Raw genomic sequence first — 20,241 nt, forward strand, 5'->3', positions numbered from 1 at the left:
AGGGGGGGTAGGAAACTGTGCCTCCTGACACACACACACTCCCAAGAGTCTTCGTTTTAGAACTCAATGCAAACAAACAAAGCCTTGCTTTGCCATCCTGGACGGTTTGTAGAATGAAGTATTTTGTAAACCTGCCAGACAGGACTGAGATGTTAGGGGAAACACCTCATGAGGATAGGCCACATATGATACTAAGAATGCAATTACATTACCCCACTACACGGAAGAAAATTGATTGTTGAACATTAAAGATTTAAAGCCAACTTCTCTCCACTTCCTCATAATTCTTGCTATTAAAATATCCTCCATCAAAATGTATTAATGGCTTTCTTTCCCTCAGTCTGAATTGCTCAAGCATATTCCCTTTTTTGTTCACAACACAAAAACTTGCCGACATCTCTCTGTGTCCTACTGCTGATCCACAGACAACCAGTTCAGATATAAGGAACTTTGTCTGATAAACTATAGCCTGTGCACCACTCGTTGACCTTCCTCTTCCTGCCACATAACCCCACATATACTAGTTTACAAGTAGTGCTTAATGCATAGTTTCCTAGTTCAGATACTACAGGAAGCTGTGGTTAAACAAATCACAAGCCTGGGACCTGGACACAAAGCTACCATAGTTCTTAGTCCAATAAACCATGGTTTATTGAACTGAGATGTCTGAACTAGGCCTTCAGCTTCACTTTCTTCTGAATTCTCCTTCAGCTGTTTTCCATCAGCTTCTAAAAACGTTATCGTTCTCTGCAAAAGCTTCACTCCAATCTGTTTCCTCATAAAGGTAAAGGGTCCCCTGACCATTAGGTCCAGTCGTGACCGACTCTGGGGTTGCGACGCTCATCTCGCTTTATTGGCCGAGGGAGCCAGCGTACAGCTTCCGGGTCATGTGGCCAACATGACTAAGCCGCTTCTGGCAAACCAGAGCAGCACACGGAAACGCCGTTTATCTTCCCACCGGAACGGTACCTATTTATCTACTTGCACTTTGATGTGCTTTTGAACTGCTAGGTTGGCAGAAGCAGGGACTGAGCAACGGGAGCTCACCCCGTCGCGGGGATTCAAACCACCGACCTTCTGATCGGCAAGTCCTAGGCTCTGTGGTTTAACCCACAGCGCCACCAGCATCCCTTGTTTCCTCATACTAAATAACAAAACTCTCTGAAGCTAAGGGCTTGTCCACACTCCCACTGAGCAGTTTCCCCTTTGCCCCACATTTTTCCCAGGGAAAACCTGCTCTTTTGCTCTATATCGGAACAAACATCAATCTGGAGAAAACCCAAATTGCTGTTTGCTCAAAAGTGTGATTTTCCAGGGCGGGGATGGAATGGGACAAGAGGCTTTGTGGATAATCCCTAACTCTGCATTCACAACTTTCTACTGTCCTTCACACAATTCTCTATACTTAGAACACCTTCCCAAAGTTCCCACCTGTCAACCACTTTCCTTCTAAACTAGCCCTGTAACAAATTACCTCTGATTTGTTTTGTCAGGGACCAGACTCTGTGTACCACTATCATCCAATCTCTTCAGGGTAGTGCCTGTGGGTCCAGTTCTGCAACATCTTATCATACAAGCTAATCCTGTTGTAACCAAACGCACATGAGGAAGGCATGGGTGAATCAGACTATTTGTGCTCTCTGCGAGAGAGGAAAACCATAGGCATGGAGAATGATCCACCAAAAAATGCTAATTAGCTAATGTGTTTTTAGAAAACAGCAGACTTCATGAAGCACATCTACAGAGATGTATTCCAGAATTTTTATTCTGCAACAGGGCTTCCATGCTATTGATACAGGGAGCTGTCTTGCCTGCACCTTGATTTATGGAATCTCATCCTTTGTCTCTGACTTAGAAGATCTGCTTCTCCTCTGTTTTCTTACACTGAGAAAGATATAGAATCTAATAACATACTATACAAATGCAGTATTTCACATATCTTCTTGTCCACATAGCAGGCACATAATTTATATATAGCAATAAAAAATTACCTACATTTTACTAAGATTTATGAGATACCTGCTGCTATTTAGTGTTCATGGTTTAGGGTGGGGGGAGAGAAACAAACTCTAAAGTCACAAGTCCAGAGCGCTCTGCAATTAACAGTGCCCGAACTACTCAGCGGCAACTGCCACTGAGCTCAGAGAGGCTTTCCTTCAGTGTAAGAATATTTTATTAGGGTGAGTACTTTTTAAAAAAAAATGATCCCATTGATGTTGTCTAATTGGCAATCCACATAAATAATATAGAGCCAGTTACTGAACATTAATTCCTCCAATGGAAGTGACTCTCCATGCCTTGTAAATTTTTACTGCAAAAGTTTACTGTAAATTTAGCTGACTTAACATAATCCCAAAGAAACATGCCAGAATCTACAGAACTTAGAAACAGGCATTCTTCCATCTCAAAGCTGACTTCTGTTTACTTTGAAAATAGCCTCACTAGGAACGACACCTCTTCCACACTGTGCTGCCTTCGAAACAAACTGAACCCATCACCAGAATTACACAAAACGTCAATGATTCATATGAAAAATATGGTTTGGCAAATACACATTCCTCAGAGGTTTTGGAAGGCTTTTCCCTCGCTCATTCAAAACCAAAGGGTCTCCAAAAAAGCAGAAAACAGGTTGCCCCAGACAAGCCACAAAGCGGTGGTCCCTACAAGTCAACCCCAGAAGAAGCGGAAACGAATCCCTTCCTTATCCAAACACAAAACACGGGGAGTTTTCACTTTCTTTTCCAACTCTGTATTGCATCTTCCACTACACACGTCTACACATTCCTGCAAAGCAGAAGGGGGGGGGGAGGAGAGAGATCTGCACAGCAGACATGAGCTTTCTCTCAAGCATGCATAGATATATATATGCATGCACACACGAACAGAAAACTATTTCTCTGCTGTGCTGTCAGGCAAAAACAGGGTTGTGGCTCTGGAGGAGCCAAGTCCTTCCTTCCCTTCCTCTTTTCCCGTGTCCCCCGTTTCGTGGAGGGGGGGGAATAGGCGAGCCGAGCAAAGGCCCCGCCGCGCTTCACCCGGGTTGGGATAACTGGGGAGCTGGTGGGGTAGCTTGTGGGTTCCTCCCCTGGGCAGCTTCTTCCTCTCGCCCCACACAATCCACCTTACTTGGCCAGAAGTAGGCGGCGGAGGCAGCAGCAGAAGGACTTTGCATGCAAGGCAACATACCGGAGCCAGGACGGCGGGGGCTTCTTTGCCACACATACCCCCCCCCCCAATCCTTGGGCGTGTGTGCATCTGAGAGAGAAACCCCACTTCTCTCCCCCCCCCTTTCCACCGTTTTTCTTACCGTTGCAGAACTGCAGGAGCGAGGAGGTGTCATAGAGGCTGCTGTAACTGGAGAAGCCGTCCTCCATCATCCTGAAGCCAGCTCAGCCGCCGCCTCCTCCTTGTCTTCCCCCCACTTAGGGGTCGTCGCCCCCCAGCCCCCGGCCTCCCTTCTCCTTTTCTCCCGGCTCCTCTCTCGCTCTCCCTGCCTCTCGCTGCCGCCTCTCCCGCTCCCTGCCTCTCGCTCGCTCGCCCACCCACACATACACAACACACACACCCCGCGCCGAGGAGAAGCCGAGGCGGCTGGGGCCTGCCCGCCTGCCTCCGCCGGTTGCCACGGCAACGCAGTCACTCCACCGTGGCTTGGGCCGCCGCCGCCGCCGCTTCTCCTCCTCCTCCACTGCGAGGGGAGAGAGGATGGGGCAGGCGGCCGGCTTTCCTCTGAAATTTTAATATGTATATATTTAAGAACGCGCCTTTTCTCTCTCCATTCTAGTGAGCTTTTAGCCTCCTCGCTGCTTTCCGAAATTTGGGACCACCTAAAATAAAAGGTGGCGGGGAGAATTCTTTTTTTGGAGGCAAGGGCGTAGCCAGGATTTGTTGGGGGAGCGCAAAACCTCAGTTTGCTATGTATTTTTATTGATTGGGGGGTGCGCCCCTGTTGTGGTTTGGGGTCGCATCCTTTGGGGGGGGTGTTTGGGGTGAACATGGCGGCGCTGGGGAAAGGAAGACGCTGCCTCGCCCGCGCGACCCATTCATCACTCTTGAATGACGCCGAGGCAAAGGGAGCCCCGAGCGCGCGTGGAGGAGGAGGAGGAGGAGGGCTTCCCTCCAAACAATGGTTTTTTGGGGGGGGGCATTGGTAAGGCCGGTAATGGCCAAAAGGCGGTGTTTTTTGGAAGCTGGTGGGGAGAAATGCATGCGTGGCTGGGCAAGGAGGTTTTCTCCGTTTTTCTTTTCCTCTGCCCCGTAAAAGTCGCCGGGGATGAAACCCACGATGGGAGTCGTAATAGGTTGGCAGCTTTCGATCTCAGGGATTAAGGGCGGGGGAAGCAAGGCCCGTTCACACGAGCCCAAGACACGTGCCGTGTCTTGGGCTCGTGTGAACGGGCCCGGCTTCCACGAATTACCCGGGAAGCCTACGCAGCTGTGCTTTGGAAGCACTTTCCAACTTTGCCAGACGGGTCACGATCCAGCCTGGGCTGCCACGAGCGAGCGCGATAACCCCACGAGTACTGACTACGTGTGGATTCGATTCAGTTTTGCAGCCTATGCTAATTGCTCTGAGCCGGTTGGGCGTGAAATCGCGCTGAAAAATGAAAACCGCGCTCCCAAGCGTGCGCAGAGTGCCTTTTCGCACCATTATCACACGCGCACTTCTTATGTCCTCGAGGAGTAGCATTTCCAGAACGGCAAACGTACGTTCCAACATGCACGGACTTCCCACCCAAAGAAATCCTGGCCTCCTTATGGGAAATAGGAGCAGCCCATTTTTTGGCCGCACCCTCCTTAGCCCGATCGAGCTCAGCCTCAGCTGAGCGGCTCCTCCCTTCCACCACGCCAGCCGCGCTGGGCGAGTGATTTGCAAGCCCGCTTTCAAGATACAGGCATGGGAGGGAGGATCTGGAGCGAAGAAGGGGGCGAAAGGATGGGGAGGCGCCGAAGGGCCGAGCGAAGTCCAGTAGGAAGGAAAGTGAAAGGAGGAAAGAGATTTGCCGAAGGAAGAGCCAAACAAATAGATCTGGGGCATGGGTGGAGTTGAGGGGTGCTTGGCTGGCATGGATTTTAAAAACGCCATTCAGCCGGATTTTAGAAAACGCTATTCAGCCGGTGATCAATTACTTGCGTATTTACTCTTAAGTAAACCTCAGCTGAGACAGTAAGTCTTGCTCCAAAGTAAACGCGTCTAGGGTTGCAGATATACAATCCAACCTCAAGTATGCTTATTTGCAAGTTAGCCCCGCTGAGTTCAGTGGACCTTACTCCCGAGTAGGCGTGTCTAGGAATAACAGCCTTAGTTGATATTGGGAATGACATCTGCAGCTACTGAGGGGAGTAGTCTGAGGGGCGCGAGGCTGAAGAAAAGGGAGCAAAAATGGAGTGGATTATTTATTTGCAAGACAATATAAAACTGCCTATTCACTTAGAAAAGAATTCTGCAATTTATTTATTGTACCACGCACAAAGATGAAAGTACTTCTGATGAGTTTTTTCCCCCTTCCAAAGTTTGATTCTGCCTATTATAAGGGGAAAGGGGATCCCTAAAAAATTGCAATAAGCCTCATTAAGCAGTATGCATAAGATTGGGCTGCATAGCTTCGGTCAGTGTGCACAAGCCTGTTTATTCTGCATCCAGTGAGATCCCATTTGTGGTTTGCGAACTGGTGTACATATCACCCATAATACATATCTGTCCTGTATCCTGTCATTTCTTACAAAATACTGCTTTTTAATGTGCTTTCCCCCATTACCAGCTACTATCCGAAGTGAGGAAAAGAATGACCTAACAGCATTTTAAGCCAGCAACGTGTACACAGTTTAAGCACATGTGGTATGTTTATCCAGAAATAAACCCATGTAATTCAGTGGGGCTTCCTCCCAGGTAAGTGTGTGCAGTATAGCATCTCAGCCTTAAGGTTTATTTGATATCAGGACACACACTTGAACCACACTTTTTGATGCGAGAGTGGTAGTAAACTGATGAAGCTATTTTACTCTTTCAGTGTACGGCAGGACTGTGGAGTACGGGTTCTAGTCCACAAGAATGTGGACAGAGAAACAAAAGGATGGAAGTTGAATTCCACAGTAATGTAAAGCAGAAAGGTGTGGTTCTGTTATGAAGTTCAGATGAGCTATATAGCTTGGGCACAGCAAACGCCATGCCCTGTTTTGAATGATACATACCAGTCCTGGAACATATGGCGTAAGAAAGATAGCTTCTGAGCACATGCTAAACCTTTTCCTCTTACTAATGGGCAGGACGCAGGTGGTGCTGTGGGTTAAACCACAGAGCCTAGGACTTGCTGATCAGCAGGTCGGCGGCTCAGATCCCCACAACGGGGTGAGCTCCCGTTGCTCAGTCCCTGCTCCTGCCAACCTAGCAGTTTGAAAGCACGTCAAAGTGCAAGTAGATAAATAGGCATTTCCGTGCGCTGCTCTGGTTCGCCAGAAGCGGCTTCGTCATGCTGGCCACATGACCCGGAAGCTGTACGCCGGCTCCCTCGGCCAATAAAGCGAGATGAGCGCCGCAACCCCAGAGTCGGTCACAACTGGACCTAATGGTCAGGGGTCCCTTTACTTAATGGGTGCCAATGTCCCTAAGGTTGAAGGACAAGGCTCTGCATCAGAGGATACAGCTTGAGTCCTCATGTCTCTAGTATATGACAAAATGAACTACTGACTTTGTCTTAGTTTTATCTCATCAGAAGATACCGTGCAGTCACCATACTTGGAAGGCACTGTGGTGCTGAATCAACAACGCACTTAGGCCAGCATAAGTGACCTAAAACTGGGCTTAGTCCCAGGGTTGGATTACAGCCCTCAGGCAATGTTTTTAATGAAAAGAGAGGATGCAGCCAAGAATGCTTGCTCCAATTTAGATGAGAGACTTGGAGCCGTACAAGCAAAGTACAGCAATCCCTAACATTTCTTATTTAAAGCAAGAGTCTCCAAAATATCAAACGTAACTGTGGGTGAGAAAACCCTTGTGCCTTTATATGTGAAATGCAGAAACTGCCTTTCTTCCTTCACATTTCCCATGAAAACATGCCCTGTTCAGGTGCTTTTAGCTCACAATTCCTGTTGCATAAAAGGAAGATCAGGATCATTTGGCCCCATCAATCTCCTCCTCTGGATCCTCCTGACTGTGCAGAGTTCTAAATTATGCAGGGAATCTCCGTGCAGGGATTCCCTATTGCAATAGGGATCATGTTATATAAACTCCCAAACAAGACTATACAGTAGTAGCACAGGAAGCTGATTAACAAACATAATATATCTGCAGTCTATTATGCCCTGGATAATTTGTGCTAGTAGGAAACTAGTTTCTGTTCAAATAGCTTTTGGGCTGTTACTGACATACACAGAATTTGTTTGAGTGCAGAAAACTTGCCAAGGTTTGTGCATTCCTCTGACATAGCTGCAAGAAGTCGCTTCTATTTTTTATAACCATTTTATCTGAACTCAGACTAACTGTGATTAATCTTAACTATGGTTAGTGGAGACGCCAACATCAAACCTTAGGTTATGACGGTAGCTTGTTCTTACTAGCTGTAGTTAAAATTAGCCACAGTTTAGGGCTTTGATGGCATGCTAAACTACTGTTAGTCTAAACTGGAAACTTCCTGTCTCACTGCTACATTGGAGAGGGAGGGGGGAAAGATGCAAGACCGGGAGCAGGCTAGATTTGTTCTTCGAAATGTCTAAATGCAAGTACAGAGACTACTGAGATCTCATGTAAAAGCACTGGCAGAAGGTCTGGGTTTCTTTATAATAATAAAAAGTTCCTCCCTATGTTACACAGACTACGACTAGGCAAAAACCAAAGCAGTTGCACATCTAGGGGCAATGCACATGCAATCTTAACCATAGCTACTCAGAAATAATCTATGAATACAGTGAAGTGTGAACCCACAACCTTCGGATGCCTCTCAGGAGCTCACAGCTTTGTCTTCCAACTCCTAAAAGTCCAAAGCGCTCAAAAATGTATCATCACTTTATTATTATGGCAGTTTGTGAACTATTTGTCCTGAAAGACACCTGGTGAAGCAGGGAAGCAAGCAATACCCTAGTTTCTCAGAGGAGGAAGGTAGGCCATTTGGGAAACAAACAGCTGCATGCAGATAGAGACCAGCTGGCTGATTTATAGAAGAAATTCCATCTTGCACAAGCATGACAACAACAGAGAGGCAGTGGCGATTACCCTGGAAGTGAAACCCTTCGTCTCAAGACTCTGAGCATTTTCACCCAAGCTGTTTTGAGCCTTTCACTTTATCTGTAACATGAATGCACAACAAACATAGGTGACAATGTGCATTAGATTTATTTGTGCATTCCAGCCTGCATTAACAATAGTCACATGTGGCTTTAATAGCACAAGAGAGGCTCAAAGTTCCTCCTGCGCCTGCAATAAACTCTCACACTCATACTGGCTTTTCTCCTGACCCTCCAGGTTGTGCTCCAGCAACAGCCCATCCTATTAGGTCCAGCTCCACCCCCTGGACCCCCAGCTTCCCTTCTCAGCTTTGCAGTGACTCTGGTCCTTGACCCCGCACACCAGAGCTTGCAACCCTAACTTCAGCAAATATGTTTTTAGAGTGAACTGCTACACCAAAACAGTGCTAGGATGCTTTTGCAAAATAAGATGTTGCTTTGGCACTGCTAAAACATTATGCCAGAGATGCTGGAAGATTTGCTGGCACAAATATTCAGGATTAGGACAGAAAGTGTACAAGTGAATGTGAAATTTACTGTATTTTAAATCGCTGCTTATTCAGTCCAGCTTTCTGAGCTTTGCAGACTGCAGTACTTGCAAGAACAAACAAGTGCTCCCAAATTTCCCCAGCGTTCATTTGACAATCCAATAAAAGTCGTTCATACAACTTTTTGTCAAAACAATGTCATCTTAACAAAAAGGCATAATTCACAGTTCTGCAGATTTGCTCAGTGACATGGTTTGGATGCCGGCCATAGATGACAAAAGCTAAAGTATGACAGGGTAGTTATAAAATGATACATACTGCAAGGATGTTAGGGGCTGTAATTTCTTCTGTTGCTTTTAATATACAGTCATCAATCTCTTAATGGAAAACAAAGCTGCTCATTTTGGCCTTCTGGTTTTAAATATCTCCCCAGTGCAGCTAAGGAGGTATCTGTGCAAAAGGTGCCTTCCTGGCTGGCGCTGAAACCACAGGTGCAAATTGAATGTGCTTCTGAACGTGGATGCCTTCACTTAATTTATTTCAATGGAATGCACATCTGAACACACGTCCCTGTTCACATCCTGGTACGATGTACACAAATCTTTTTAAAACTGCTAGAGCTGAATTGGGGTGATATTTTTCTATCGCTTGCAAAATGGTTAAGTAGGATAATTTCCCACTAAGTAGAGTAAGATTTAATATAATTACAGCACTCTTGGTGAGATGTCAATGCACGTGTAATCTATACTTCATTAAGATGTCAAACACTTTTTGTATAAATCCATGAAAATCTCATTATCATGTCTGATTTTGATGACAAAACAATTTCTGTGTGTACCAGTGGAGATCCTACTGCAGCGAGAGGTTAATGAATCATTGCATTGAGAAACATTACCATTTTAGTAAAAGATGCCCTCTTTCCGAGATCAAGCACAGTAGAATTCCAGGGTTACAGCAGTTTTGCTAATAAACAGGCTGTTTTCATCATATTCTGAAAAGTAGGAGAAGCAGAATGGTGCAACACAGGATCAGCTCAGACTGGAGGAGAAGATGTAGCTGACCTGTATTCTCAAGGGCTAATAATCTATACACCAGAACAGGTTTGGAACTAGAACTGGGTGGTATCTCACAAATGTTTGGCTTTCATGTGGGCCCAGTGAGTGACGTGAAGGCACATGTTGCAACTTCCTTGCAGAAGCTAACAAATTCACGTCTGATAAGTATATTAATGGATAGGCAACTTTGAGTTCAGGGGAAGTGGGGATATAAATGCATTTAATAAGATTAAATGTACCACAACATAGTATTACGTGCAAATAAGTGTGCACACTTATTTGTTCTTCAGGTCCTCAGATGTTGCTGGGCTATTCCGCCCATCTTCCCTGATCATTGGCTAAATTGACTCCAGATTATGGGAGTTGTAGTCCTGGAACATCCGGGGGCCAAAGATTAAAAAAAGACTCATATAAGAGATGTTGCATGCAAAATGAAATGGTGACATTAAGGTTGCAATCCTTTACACACTTACCGGGCAGTAAATCACATTGAACTCAATGAGAGGCAAAGTAGATATGCAAAGAATTGCACTGTGAATGAGGAGAACCTCTATTGCTTAGAACTTTTGAAACCCTTTTTCTGTTTTCCACATGAGACTTTTTTCCTTTCACTGTACCTTGATTCAAATTTGATAAGGTCACCAGAGACCAGATAGAATTGTCTCCAGGGTCAGGTTTGGCCTGTGGGCTTTCAGCTGGCCACCTTAAAAACAACAACGGAATAACAGTGTTCACTTAAAGGCTTATACCATTGGCCGATGTGTGTGTGGTGGTGGGGATTTAGCCAATTATTTCAGAAATCTTCCGTAGAGGAGAACTTCTGTGCATTGCGCAAATCAGTGCCATGGTTTGGGCCAGGATGATTTAGGTTTAAGTCTCAGAATGCAGGTCGATGATGCTATTATATCAGGGACCAAAGGCTAGGGAAAGGGGAAACAGTCGGATAATTGCATTGCATGAATTGCTTGATGCATTACAATCTTGTTAGGCTAGTGAAGCACAAAATGAAAAGAAGAAGAAGAAGAAGAAGAAGAAGAAGAAGAAGAAGAAGAAGAAGAAGAAATGATTTGCTCACAAGTGCGCACAGCAGTATGATAGATTTGAAAGCATCTTTAATGGATCTTTCAGAACTAGGGAAAGATCACTGAAACAGCCTTGGGTAACCCATTGTTCAGTAAATGACATAGCTGATAGATTTGTACAAGCCCAAATTAGTTAAGCGGGGGTGAGGAGGTAGAGAGAATTGGAAGCCACCTGACTGTAAACGTATGCCTTGGAATTATAGAAAATGTGACATTACAGTGGTACCTTGGGTTACAGATGCTTCAGGTTACAGATGCTTCAGGTTATGGACTCTGCTAACCCAGAAATAGTACCTCAGGTTAAGAACTTTGCTTCAGGATGAGAACAGAAATTGCACGGCAGTGGCGCAGCGGCAGTGGGAGCCCCCATTAGCTAAAGTGGTACCTCAGGTTAAGAACAGTTTCAGGTTAAGAACGGACCTCCAGAACGAATTAAGTTCTTAACCCGAGGTACCACTGTATCTCTGAGGAAAACCATTTTGAGAAACTCTGCTTTGTAACTATGATATGTTGAAAGCCTTATGAATAGACCAATATGAACATGTCTTGTCGAAACCTCTGAGGTATAAACATAAGTAGTTAAATGTCATAGCTTAAAACTTTTTCAGCGCGAAGGATCAGAATGCAAACAATGCCCTGGCCCTCTCTCTCCATTCAAAGAGCTTCTGCAAAGTCTGGTACAATATGATTAAGAATTGTCTCCATAGCTTAATGCGAGCGCATAATTGATTCTGATTTTAAGGCAAAGGGATTTTTTCTCCCACCCCACCCCCTTCATAATTCGGTGTTAAGAGCATTTGGATATTGAGTGTGCTGTTCCCCATATTCCCTCATTATCCCTAACCTTGTTGCAAGATGACTGATTAACAAAACTACTATGTACTGCGTATCAAAAGATACACTTTAGCATTTCCACATCAAAAGCATGGTAATTCATATCTCTGGGATCCCCCACAGGCATTGTAACACGAAATTGCGACAAATATGTAATTTTAGTTCAAGAGCAAGGAGTTCCATTGTGCGCCGTTACGAAGCTGCAAGTGCAAATTACATCTTTTAAAATGCTTAAATACCTGGAAGTCAATGCAACAAACATCTTCATCATGTCATTCATAACAAGTTTCCCGCAACAAAATCCATTTGAAACCAAAAATCAAACAAGTCTGGGTGGCTCATATGCCTGCATTTAGGTACGGTGTTGTTTTGTGTTTTGTTTTAGAATCCCAATTCTCCCACCAATTTTGGCAGCTGCTAAAATTATCAGTGTGAAAACTGGACCATAAAGAAGGCTGATTGCCGAAGAATTGATGCTTTTGAATTATGGTGCTGGAGGAGACTCTTGAGAGTCCCATGGACTGCAAGAAGATCAAACCTATCCATTCTTAAGGAAATCAGCCCTGAGTGCTCACTGGAAGGACAGATCCTGAAGCTGAGACTTCAATACTTTGGCCACCTCATGAGAAGAGAAGACCCTGGAAAAGACCCTGATGTTGGGAAAGATGGAGGGCACAAGGAGAAGGGGACGACAGGGGACGAGATGGTTAGATAGTCTTCTTGAAGCTACCAGCATGAGTTTGACCAAACTGTGGGAGGCAGTGGAAGACAGGAGTGCCAGGCGTGCTCTGGTCCACGAAGAGTCGGACACGACTAAACGACTAAACAACAACAACAAAATTATCAATGATATCACTGGGCAGGGCGCATGATGTAGCCATCGAGAGGACTAAAAGAATCAACGGGGAGGAGGGTGGTGGTCCTGCTGACTTATAAAGAACACCCAACCTGACCACTAAAGCAGGTGTGTGGAATCTGTGGCCCTCCAGATGTTGTTGGACTCCAACTCCCATCAGCCCCAGCCAGCATGACCAATGGTCAAGGACGATGGCAGCAGTAATCCAAGAACATTTTGAAGCTTATAGGCTCCCCAACCCTGCCCTGAAGCATTCTCAGTGATGGGGCACTTGTGGCGATCCCACATGCCCCCAAGGTTCATCTGGCCTTCACCAGCATAGCAGGCCCTGTCCTGTGGAACTCCTTGCCAATAGAGGTTCAGCAGGACCCGCTCCCGGTCTCTTTTTGACATCTTCTGGGAACTATTATTCAGACAGGCCTTTCAAACCTGAGATTCCTTGCCCATTGGCTTTTACGGATGTATCTGACATTCTTGGTTTTTAAAATATGTTTTTGACTGGGTTTTTAAAAAGCTGTGTGCTGCCTTGCAATATTTTAGATGAAAATCCGGTTTGTAAAAATTTATATGCATACCCAGGTTGGAAGCCAGGCTGAGACACAAGAAGGAAAGAAGTCCCTCAAGGCAGGCTGGATTCCAAAAGATAAAAGCAGTAGGAGCTGGGGAGGACTGGCTCAGGACTGCAGTGCAGGATGAATCTTCTCCGCTGTGCTATTTCCCCAATCTAAATCACCCCCTAAAAGCTACTCGTAGCTCAATGGGAGAAGATATACTGTACCCAAGAACTGTTTGGCTACGGTACCTGTTATCACATGGATTTCCAAGTTTGATTCAGCTTAACTGGTTGGCATGACAGGTCTTTCCCACTTCACTCCGTCCTGAAGAGCTTGAGCGTCCCAGGTAGAAAGAAACTACAGTTTATGATAGCTATGCTTTCCTGCTAGGGCCTCCAAAGCAGCTCAAGGTCCATTTGTAAGGGGTGGGGAGGAAGACATGCAGGAAGTGGTGGCCTTATGGGCCTATCTACACAGTAGTAAACTTTATGAAGTTTGCAGCTCAAATCCAGAATTGATTACGAATCACTAACTTTTGAGCTGGGCTAATCTCAAACAGGGTGGATTAATCTGTCAATCTCAGTTTCTCACAATTTCTCCTCCTTTCGATCTTTTAGTTCTCCACATTCAAACATAAGTTTTCTTTTTCAAGTCCTCATGGAAATTTATCAGCATTTTAGTGCTGGTTTCCCTTAATATACAGTGGTACCTCTGGTTACGAACGCTTCTGGTTACAAGCGCTTCAGATTATGAGCTCCGCTAACCCAGAAGTAGCTGCTCCTGGTTGCAAACTTTGCCCCAGGATGCGAATGGAAATCATGCGCCATAGGCGCGCACACAGCGGGAGGTCCCATTAGCGAAAGCGCGCCTCAGGATAAGAATGGTTTCCGCTTAAGAATGGACCTCTGGAACGTATTAAGTCTGTAACCAAAGGTACCACTGTACTGCATTTTTGCATAGGATGTTATTTTTATTTATAGATACATTATATGCACACATTTTTGTACGTGCATTTTTGTACACCTTACTTGATTGCAGAACTGGAATCCAAAATTTGGAGAGCTTCATACGCCGAAGGACGCACATGTTTCAGTTTGCATTGTGTTTTGGACAGTGTGAATTGGATGGGGTTTTTAAAATATTCGTATATATAAAACTGTACTACAATACGAAATATGGGTATATGAGCAATATTATCATTTTGAAAAGTATAAAATGATTAACAAGTCATTATATTTTTTATAAATGCATACCAAATATTGTTCTATTTATCCATACATGATCTGCATCTAAAAGCAATCCGTTCATATGTTGCAAGGGTTATCATATGTTCTATCCATTGATCAAAGGGGGCCATAGTGTTATCTTTCCAATGAATCAAAATCAGCCTTTTGAATTAGGTAGGTTTCCTTTTAAATAAAATTTCCCTAGCCGTAAATTTCATCACTAGCCTTTAGCAGCATGGGAAACAGACCGAACCTACCCAGCCCTATACATGTTTACACAGAAATTAGTTCCACTGAGTTTAAAGAGAGTTGAGTAAGGGGATGTCAAATTGCTGTGCTCCTGTCCACACTTACTTGAACACTGGACTTACTTCAGAGTAAACACAACTAGGCTCAGCAAGCATTTCCTTGAGCGTTCAACTTAAAAACAGTCTGTCTAGAGCAAGTGCCTCAGACGTTTTCAAAGTAATTCATTCCGAGTTAGATTCATATCTTTCATTATTACCATAGCTACTCCGAAACAAATTAGATACAAAGGCATATGGCAATATATCTACATACCTGGTGCTCCACTGCCTATCTGATAAAATGCAACCATTCCTGTAAATAAGGGAGGACCTGTGGGAACTGCAAAATATATATTTTAATGTATTCAAGCCAGGCTCCTTTATGAACTCTTGACAGCAAGTTAACTCAAAGCTGCTCCTGCTTTGGTTTGTAAATAGTCATCTAGCTGGACTCGGAGATCAGCCAAGGAGGTGCTGTTCTGAGTGCCACCCATTCAAAATGCACAGTAAGGATTTGACAGCGGCAGTGCCGCAATTATGGAATAGTCTCACCAGCGACACGTAAGCATACGAAAGCTGGCACCATCAACAGGCACTTCACCAAAGTACAAAAGAACAGGTCCCCACCCTGTGGAATTTACAGCCTAAAACAGGCATAGGCAAACTCAGCCCTCCAGATATTTTGGGACTACAACTCCCATCATCCCTAGCTAACAGGACCAGTGGTCAGGGATGATGGGAATTATAGTCCCAAAACATCTGGAGGGCCGAGTTTGCCTATGCCTGGTCTAAAACTTAGCACGGAGACAACACAGGAAGGTGAGGGAACCAGATGTAGCAGTGTGAATATGTATTCATTTTAGTTATGCTTAGGCTGTACACATGCCATACATTTAAACCACATTATCCCCCCAATAATCCTATGAAATGTAGTTTACCTTAATAGAGCTACTTTCCCCAGCACCCTTAACAAACTATACTTCCCAGTATTCTTTGGGGGAAATCATCAGTTAACACCATATATGGGGAGACCTGGCTCTTTTTGTCTGGTTCTGCAGTTTCTCTTTCATTGCATTCATTTTTTAAATGTTGTTCTCCACTTTGGGCATTTTTAATAGAGAGGCTTCCTTCTGTGTGAGGGCAGCAAGCGGGTGCTATTACAGTCCCTGACTGTGTTTCCAGAGATTCTAAAGGTGTGTGTGTTGTTTTTATAGCACTTTGCTAATATCTTCTGCTGCTGGTGGGGTATTTCCCCCCCCCATCCCCTTCTAGGGCTGATCAGACTTTGGCGTTCCCCATATCTCTACCCCTGGACTAATGTGAGCGCAGGATTTCTCTGCCCACCTGGCAAGCAGGCCCCACAAGCTCAATATAAAGGGTTATGACTAGCCAGCGTGTGCCACTTTGCAGCTTCCTGAGGTTATTGTAAAATAATTTTCTCATTAGGGCACAATGCAATTAAGGTAAATAGGGCCATCTCCGGGGAACAGCTGCACGTTTGGTTAAATTAGCAATCAGTGCCAATAAATAATACCGCGTGGATACATTTATATGCTGTAAATTATCCACCCGGTGAGAGCAAGCTATCATTTGTGTTGAAGAATGAGGGACTGTTGGTATTGTAGTATGAGGGCTATTTTCTCACGGAAACTTAGAATTCAGAATTGTGTTTACTTGCAATGCACCAGGGCTAACCATAGTCAATGAACATCAGCTAAGGACGGGGACCCTATAATACTCCTGATGTTCTTGGATTGCATCTCCCATCTTCTCTGACCACTGGTCTGGCTAGCTGGGGCCGATCGGCATTGAGGAGTACAACAACATCTGGAGAGCCTTTGGTTCCCCACCCCTGAGAAAGAGATCCGGATTTTTGCATGTCTGTTTTTGCTTAGTAATAATAATAATATAATAATAATTTATTATTTATACCCTGCCCATCTGGCTGGGTTTCCCCTACCACTCTGGGGGGCTCCCAACAGAATATTATTATTATTATTATTATTAATAATAATAATAATAATAATAAAGCGATAAAACATCAAACATTAAAAACTTCCCTAAACAGGGCTGCCTTCAGATGTCTTCTAAAAGTCAGATAGTTGTTTATTTCCTTGATATCTGGTGGGAGGGCATTCCACAGGGCGGGCGCCACTACCAAGAAGGCCCTCTGCTTGGTTCCCTGTAATCTCACTTCTCACTGTGAGGGAACCACCAGAAGGCCCTCAGCACTGGACCTCAGTGTCCAGGCAGAATGATGGGGGTAGAGATGCTCCTTCAGGTATACTGGGCCGAGGCCATTTAGGGCTATAAAGGTCAGCACCAACACTTTGAATTGTGCTTGGAAATGTACAAGCACTTAACAAGAATTGTACAGATACTTCATCAAAGCATTTCCAGCTATGTTGGAGAACTTCTAAACTGCTCCCAGCTACACTGGAGAAATCAGAATATTTGAGACTCTTTCTGTGGGCAGAAACATCCATCAAGGCAACCCACAACATTGTCACAGGATTAAGGAATGTCTCAAGAGCAACCACAGGAAAATGGATGATGTCAGCCTTGTACCACAAAATGAATCACGGCTGTTGTGCCACACAGAAAACACGACAAGGTAAATGGACCTTGAGGCCTTATCTTTCTATTCCCTTGGTGTCAATGAGATGCCTTCCTTTCTGCTATTAGCTGTTCCGCTTCTCTTTGCCTGCAGGTAAAACTTCCCATGGACACAGCTGAGGCAATTTTTGCCGAGGCAATTGTGAAACAACAGTAAATCCATTATGACTTGCATGTAGTGGATTATAATTGAGGTACAGCCTCTAAAAGAATGTTCTTTCTTTTAAATCAGTTGCTATGTGCATTTAAAAGTTGCTGCTTATGATTCTTCTCCATAATTGCTTGGATTTATGCATTATTTAATGTGGCAACTTTGGCTCGACATTTCCGTGGCTTGTGGTTAAAGCAAAGAAAAAGCAAGCTGAACCGAATGAAGTAGAGGCACCGTCAAAGCAAGAAGGAAAGAAACCAATATTTTCTTGGTTAGCTGTGAGAAAATGCAACAGTGTGAGCACTTTTTAAAAAATAATTTGAGCATCATTTCATCATATTCACAATTTAAATATTATTTATATATTTTTCTTCCCTCTAGAGAGCTTAGAATAGTACACAACAGGGGTGAGAGACACGGGTGGCGCTGTGGTCTAAACCACTGAGCCTCTTGGGCTTGCCGATCAGAAGGTTGGCGGTTTTAATCCCCATGATGGGGTGAGCTCCCCTTGCTCTGTCCCAGCTCCTGCCAGCCTATCAGTTCGAAAGCACACCAGTGCAAGTAGATAAATAGGTACCGCTGCAGCGGGAAGGTAAATGGCATTTCCATGCACTCTGGTTTCCATCACGGTGTTCCGTTGTGCCAGAAGCTGTTTGGTCATGCTGGCCACATGACCCAGAAAGCTGTCTGTGGACAAACGCTGGCTCCCTTGGCCTGAAAGTAAGATGAGCACCGCAACCTCATAGTCGCCTTTGACTGAACTCAACCGTCCAGAGGTCCTTTACCTTTACCTTTTACCTACAACAAGGGTAGAGCTAGCTGCCTTCATCATGGCTCACCCTCAAAGCAATGTGCATTCTGTTGTATAAGTGAAGAAAGGGCCATCTCTTTGGACTGGTTGGATGCAGAGGAATGGTGGGAGGAACCAGATGGGGAACCCCCAAGGGAAGAAGGCTCAGAGCCAGGGGACTGGTGGTGGGAGAAGGATGAGCAGTCAGAGGGAGAAGATTGGGAAGAGGAGGTGTCGGAAGCTGAAGAGGTAACAGGGTTTAGTAAACTGAGGAAGTCTGTGGCAGAGAGACGTCCAGAATCAGAGGCAGAAGCGGAGGCTGGAGAGGAGAGAGGCCAAGAGGCAGATATGGGTCTGGCTGGTGAAGAGTCACAAGTGTCTCCTCCTGCTGCTGCAACAAGCTCCCCTCCCTGCTGCTCTCCCAGAACCAGGAGAGGGATGAAGAGGGCAGGTGGAGGAGAAGTTAACTTCATGAAGACACAGTCTCAGATTGCTTGGGGAAAGCCCTAGGGTGGAGGGAATTAGGCAACTGTCAGGAGACAGGGGCCTTCGGTCTCAGCAACTGCTTCATGGGGGCAAGACCTACTGGAGATGAGTTGCTGTGCTCCTTAGGCCTAACAGTCCTGTGCTGATCCTGTTTTTGCTAGGAAAGAGTTAACTCCAACTTGCTCAGGGTGATTTACTGCTGGTTCCCTCCTGTCGGGCATTTGTGGTAAGTTGAAGTTTATGGAGCAGTTGATGTTGATGAGTACAGGTCTAACCTACACTCAGGATGGAGACTTGAGACCAGTGTTCTGACACAATGTATGACACGTTGGGTATGGAATGGAGACAGTGTCCAAGGCCATGCTGCTTGCTTTTAAGGGAACAGATGTGACTCTGGCTCCGTCCACTCATTGCATGTGGGCCTTGGATGCTTCCCCATGAGGGAATGAGGTCCTTGGGTTGCAAAAAGTGTCATGGAATTCTACTCAATATGATTCAGAGCAGTACTCCGATGTATAGTTAGCAGAGTAAAAACTTAAACTTGCTGCAGGATTCCCCAAAAATAGACCAGAGGCAATTGTATTTCATCCAGCAGAGCTTTACTGCTACTGAAGGCAAATGAGCATAATGGTCACAAATCCAATATGTTCAGGATTGGCACTGTCCATAGGAAATGCAGTTGCAGCAGACTTAACTTAAACTTACAATTACGGTACTTATAATAAAATAAAACAAAACCTTAACACTAAGCATACTGTTTGCAGAACACCACACCAGAAGGAAGGAAGGAGGAAAGTGAGTGAAACCCAGGCTCCTTCTGGCCCTACTTTTATAGTCACCATGACCTTGACTGAAGAGATAACAGAACCAGCTTAAACCAGCTGTAATCAGCTTCTCTTAAGGAATAACCCAAACATCATGAACCTTCTGCTTGTTTCCTTCATACAGAGAAGCATCCAGAACCCTCTTGAATTAATTGGAATAGGAAAGATCTCTACACATCAGATCAATACTTTCTGTACAGTGGTACCTCGGGTTACATACGTTTCAGGTTACAGACTCCGCTAACCCAGAAATAGTACCTCGGGTTAAGAACTTTGCTTCAGGATGAGAACAGAAATTGCGCAGCAGCAGCACGGCAGCAGCAGGAGGCCCCATTAGCTAAAGTGGTGCTTCAGGTTAAGAACAGTTTCAGGTTCAGAACGGACCTCCGGAACAAATTAAGTACGTAACCCGAGGTACCACTGTACTAAGAAATGCAAACTGACAAAAAGTTCCTCACCTTGGTGTAAACAATACAGTACTGAGCTGAGTGAATCAATGGTATAGCTCAGTGTGAAGCAGCTTTTTGCCTTCCTTGATTTTAATCATTTTCACCTGAAATTTTTTACCGAGTTCCCTCTCCTCACTAGCATTTGAACCCTAGATATTTGTGCCACTTTGTACCCGCCTGGGAAGCTGGGGAAACCTACCTGTCCTCCTTGCATCATGCCATCTTTTCTAGGGTTGTGCTGGTACAGCGGCTGAAGCGCCCCACCTTAAGTATTCACTTATTTGCAATTAACAGTGCCACAAAGCCCACCATCTTCTTTTATA

At 44.9% G+C, this 20,241-nt stretch overlaps 1 protein-coding gene across 3 annotated transcripts in view; it reads right to left on the reverse strand.

Moving 5' to 3' along the window:
- EML1 (EMAP like 1) overlaps nucleotides 1-20,241 on the reverse strand; it is a 128,676-nt gene that overhangs the window by 59,803 nt on the left and 48,632 nt on the right. Inside the window, exon 1 of one of the 3 annotated variants that reach the window (XM_053375211.1) lies at nucleotides 3,308-3,609. The exons of 1 other annotated variant lie outside the window; for it this stretch is intronic. In XM_053375211.1, coding sequence (XP_053231186.1) covers nucleotides 3,308-3,377 — 70 coding nt within the window. In that variant the 5' untranslated portion in view covers nucleotides 3,378-3,609. Of the gene's footprint in view, nucleotides 1-3,307; nucleotides 3,610-20,241 lie in introns of those variants that run through there. One more of the 3 variants, XM_053375228.1, reaches the window with a different exon arrangement.

The sequence above is a fragment of the Podarcis raffonei genome, chromosome 1, assembly GCF_027172205.1.
Source record: "Podarcis raffonei isolate rPodRaf1 chromosome 1, rPodRaf1.pri, whole genome shotgun sequence".
Classification (NCBI taxonomy): domain Eukaryota; kingdom Metazoa; phylum Chordata; class Lepidosauria; order Squamata; family Lacertidae; genus Podarcis; species Podarcis raffonei.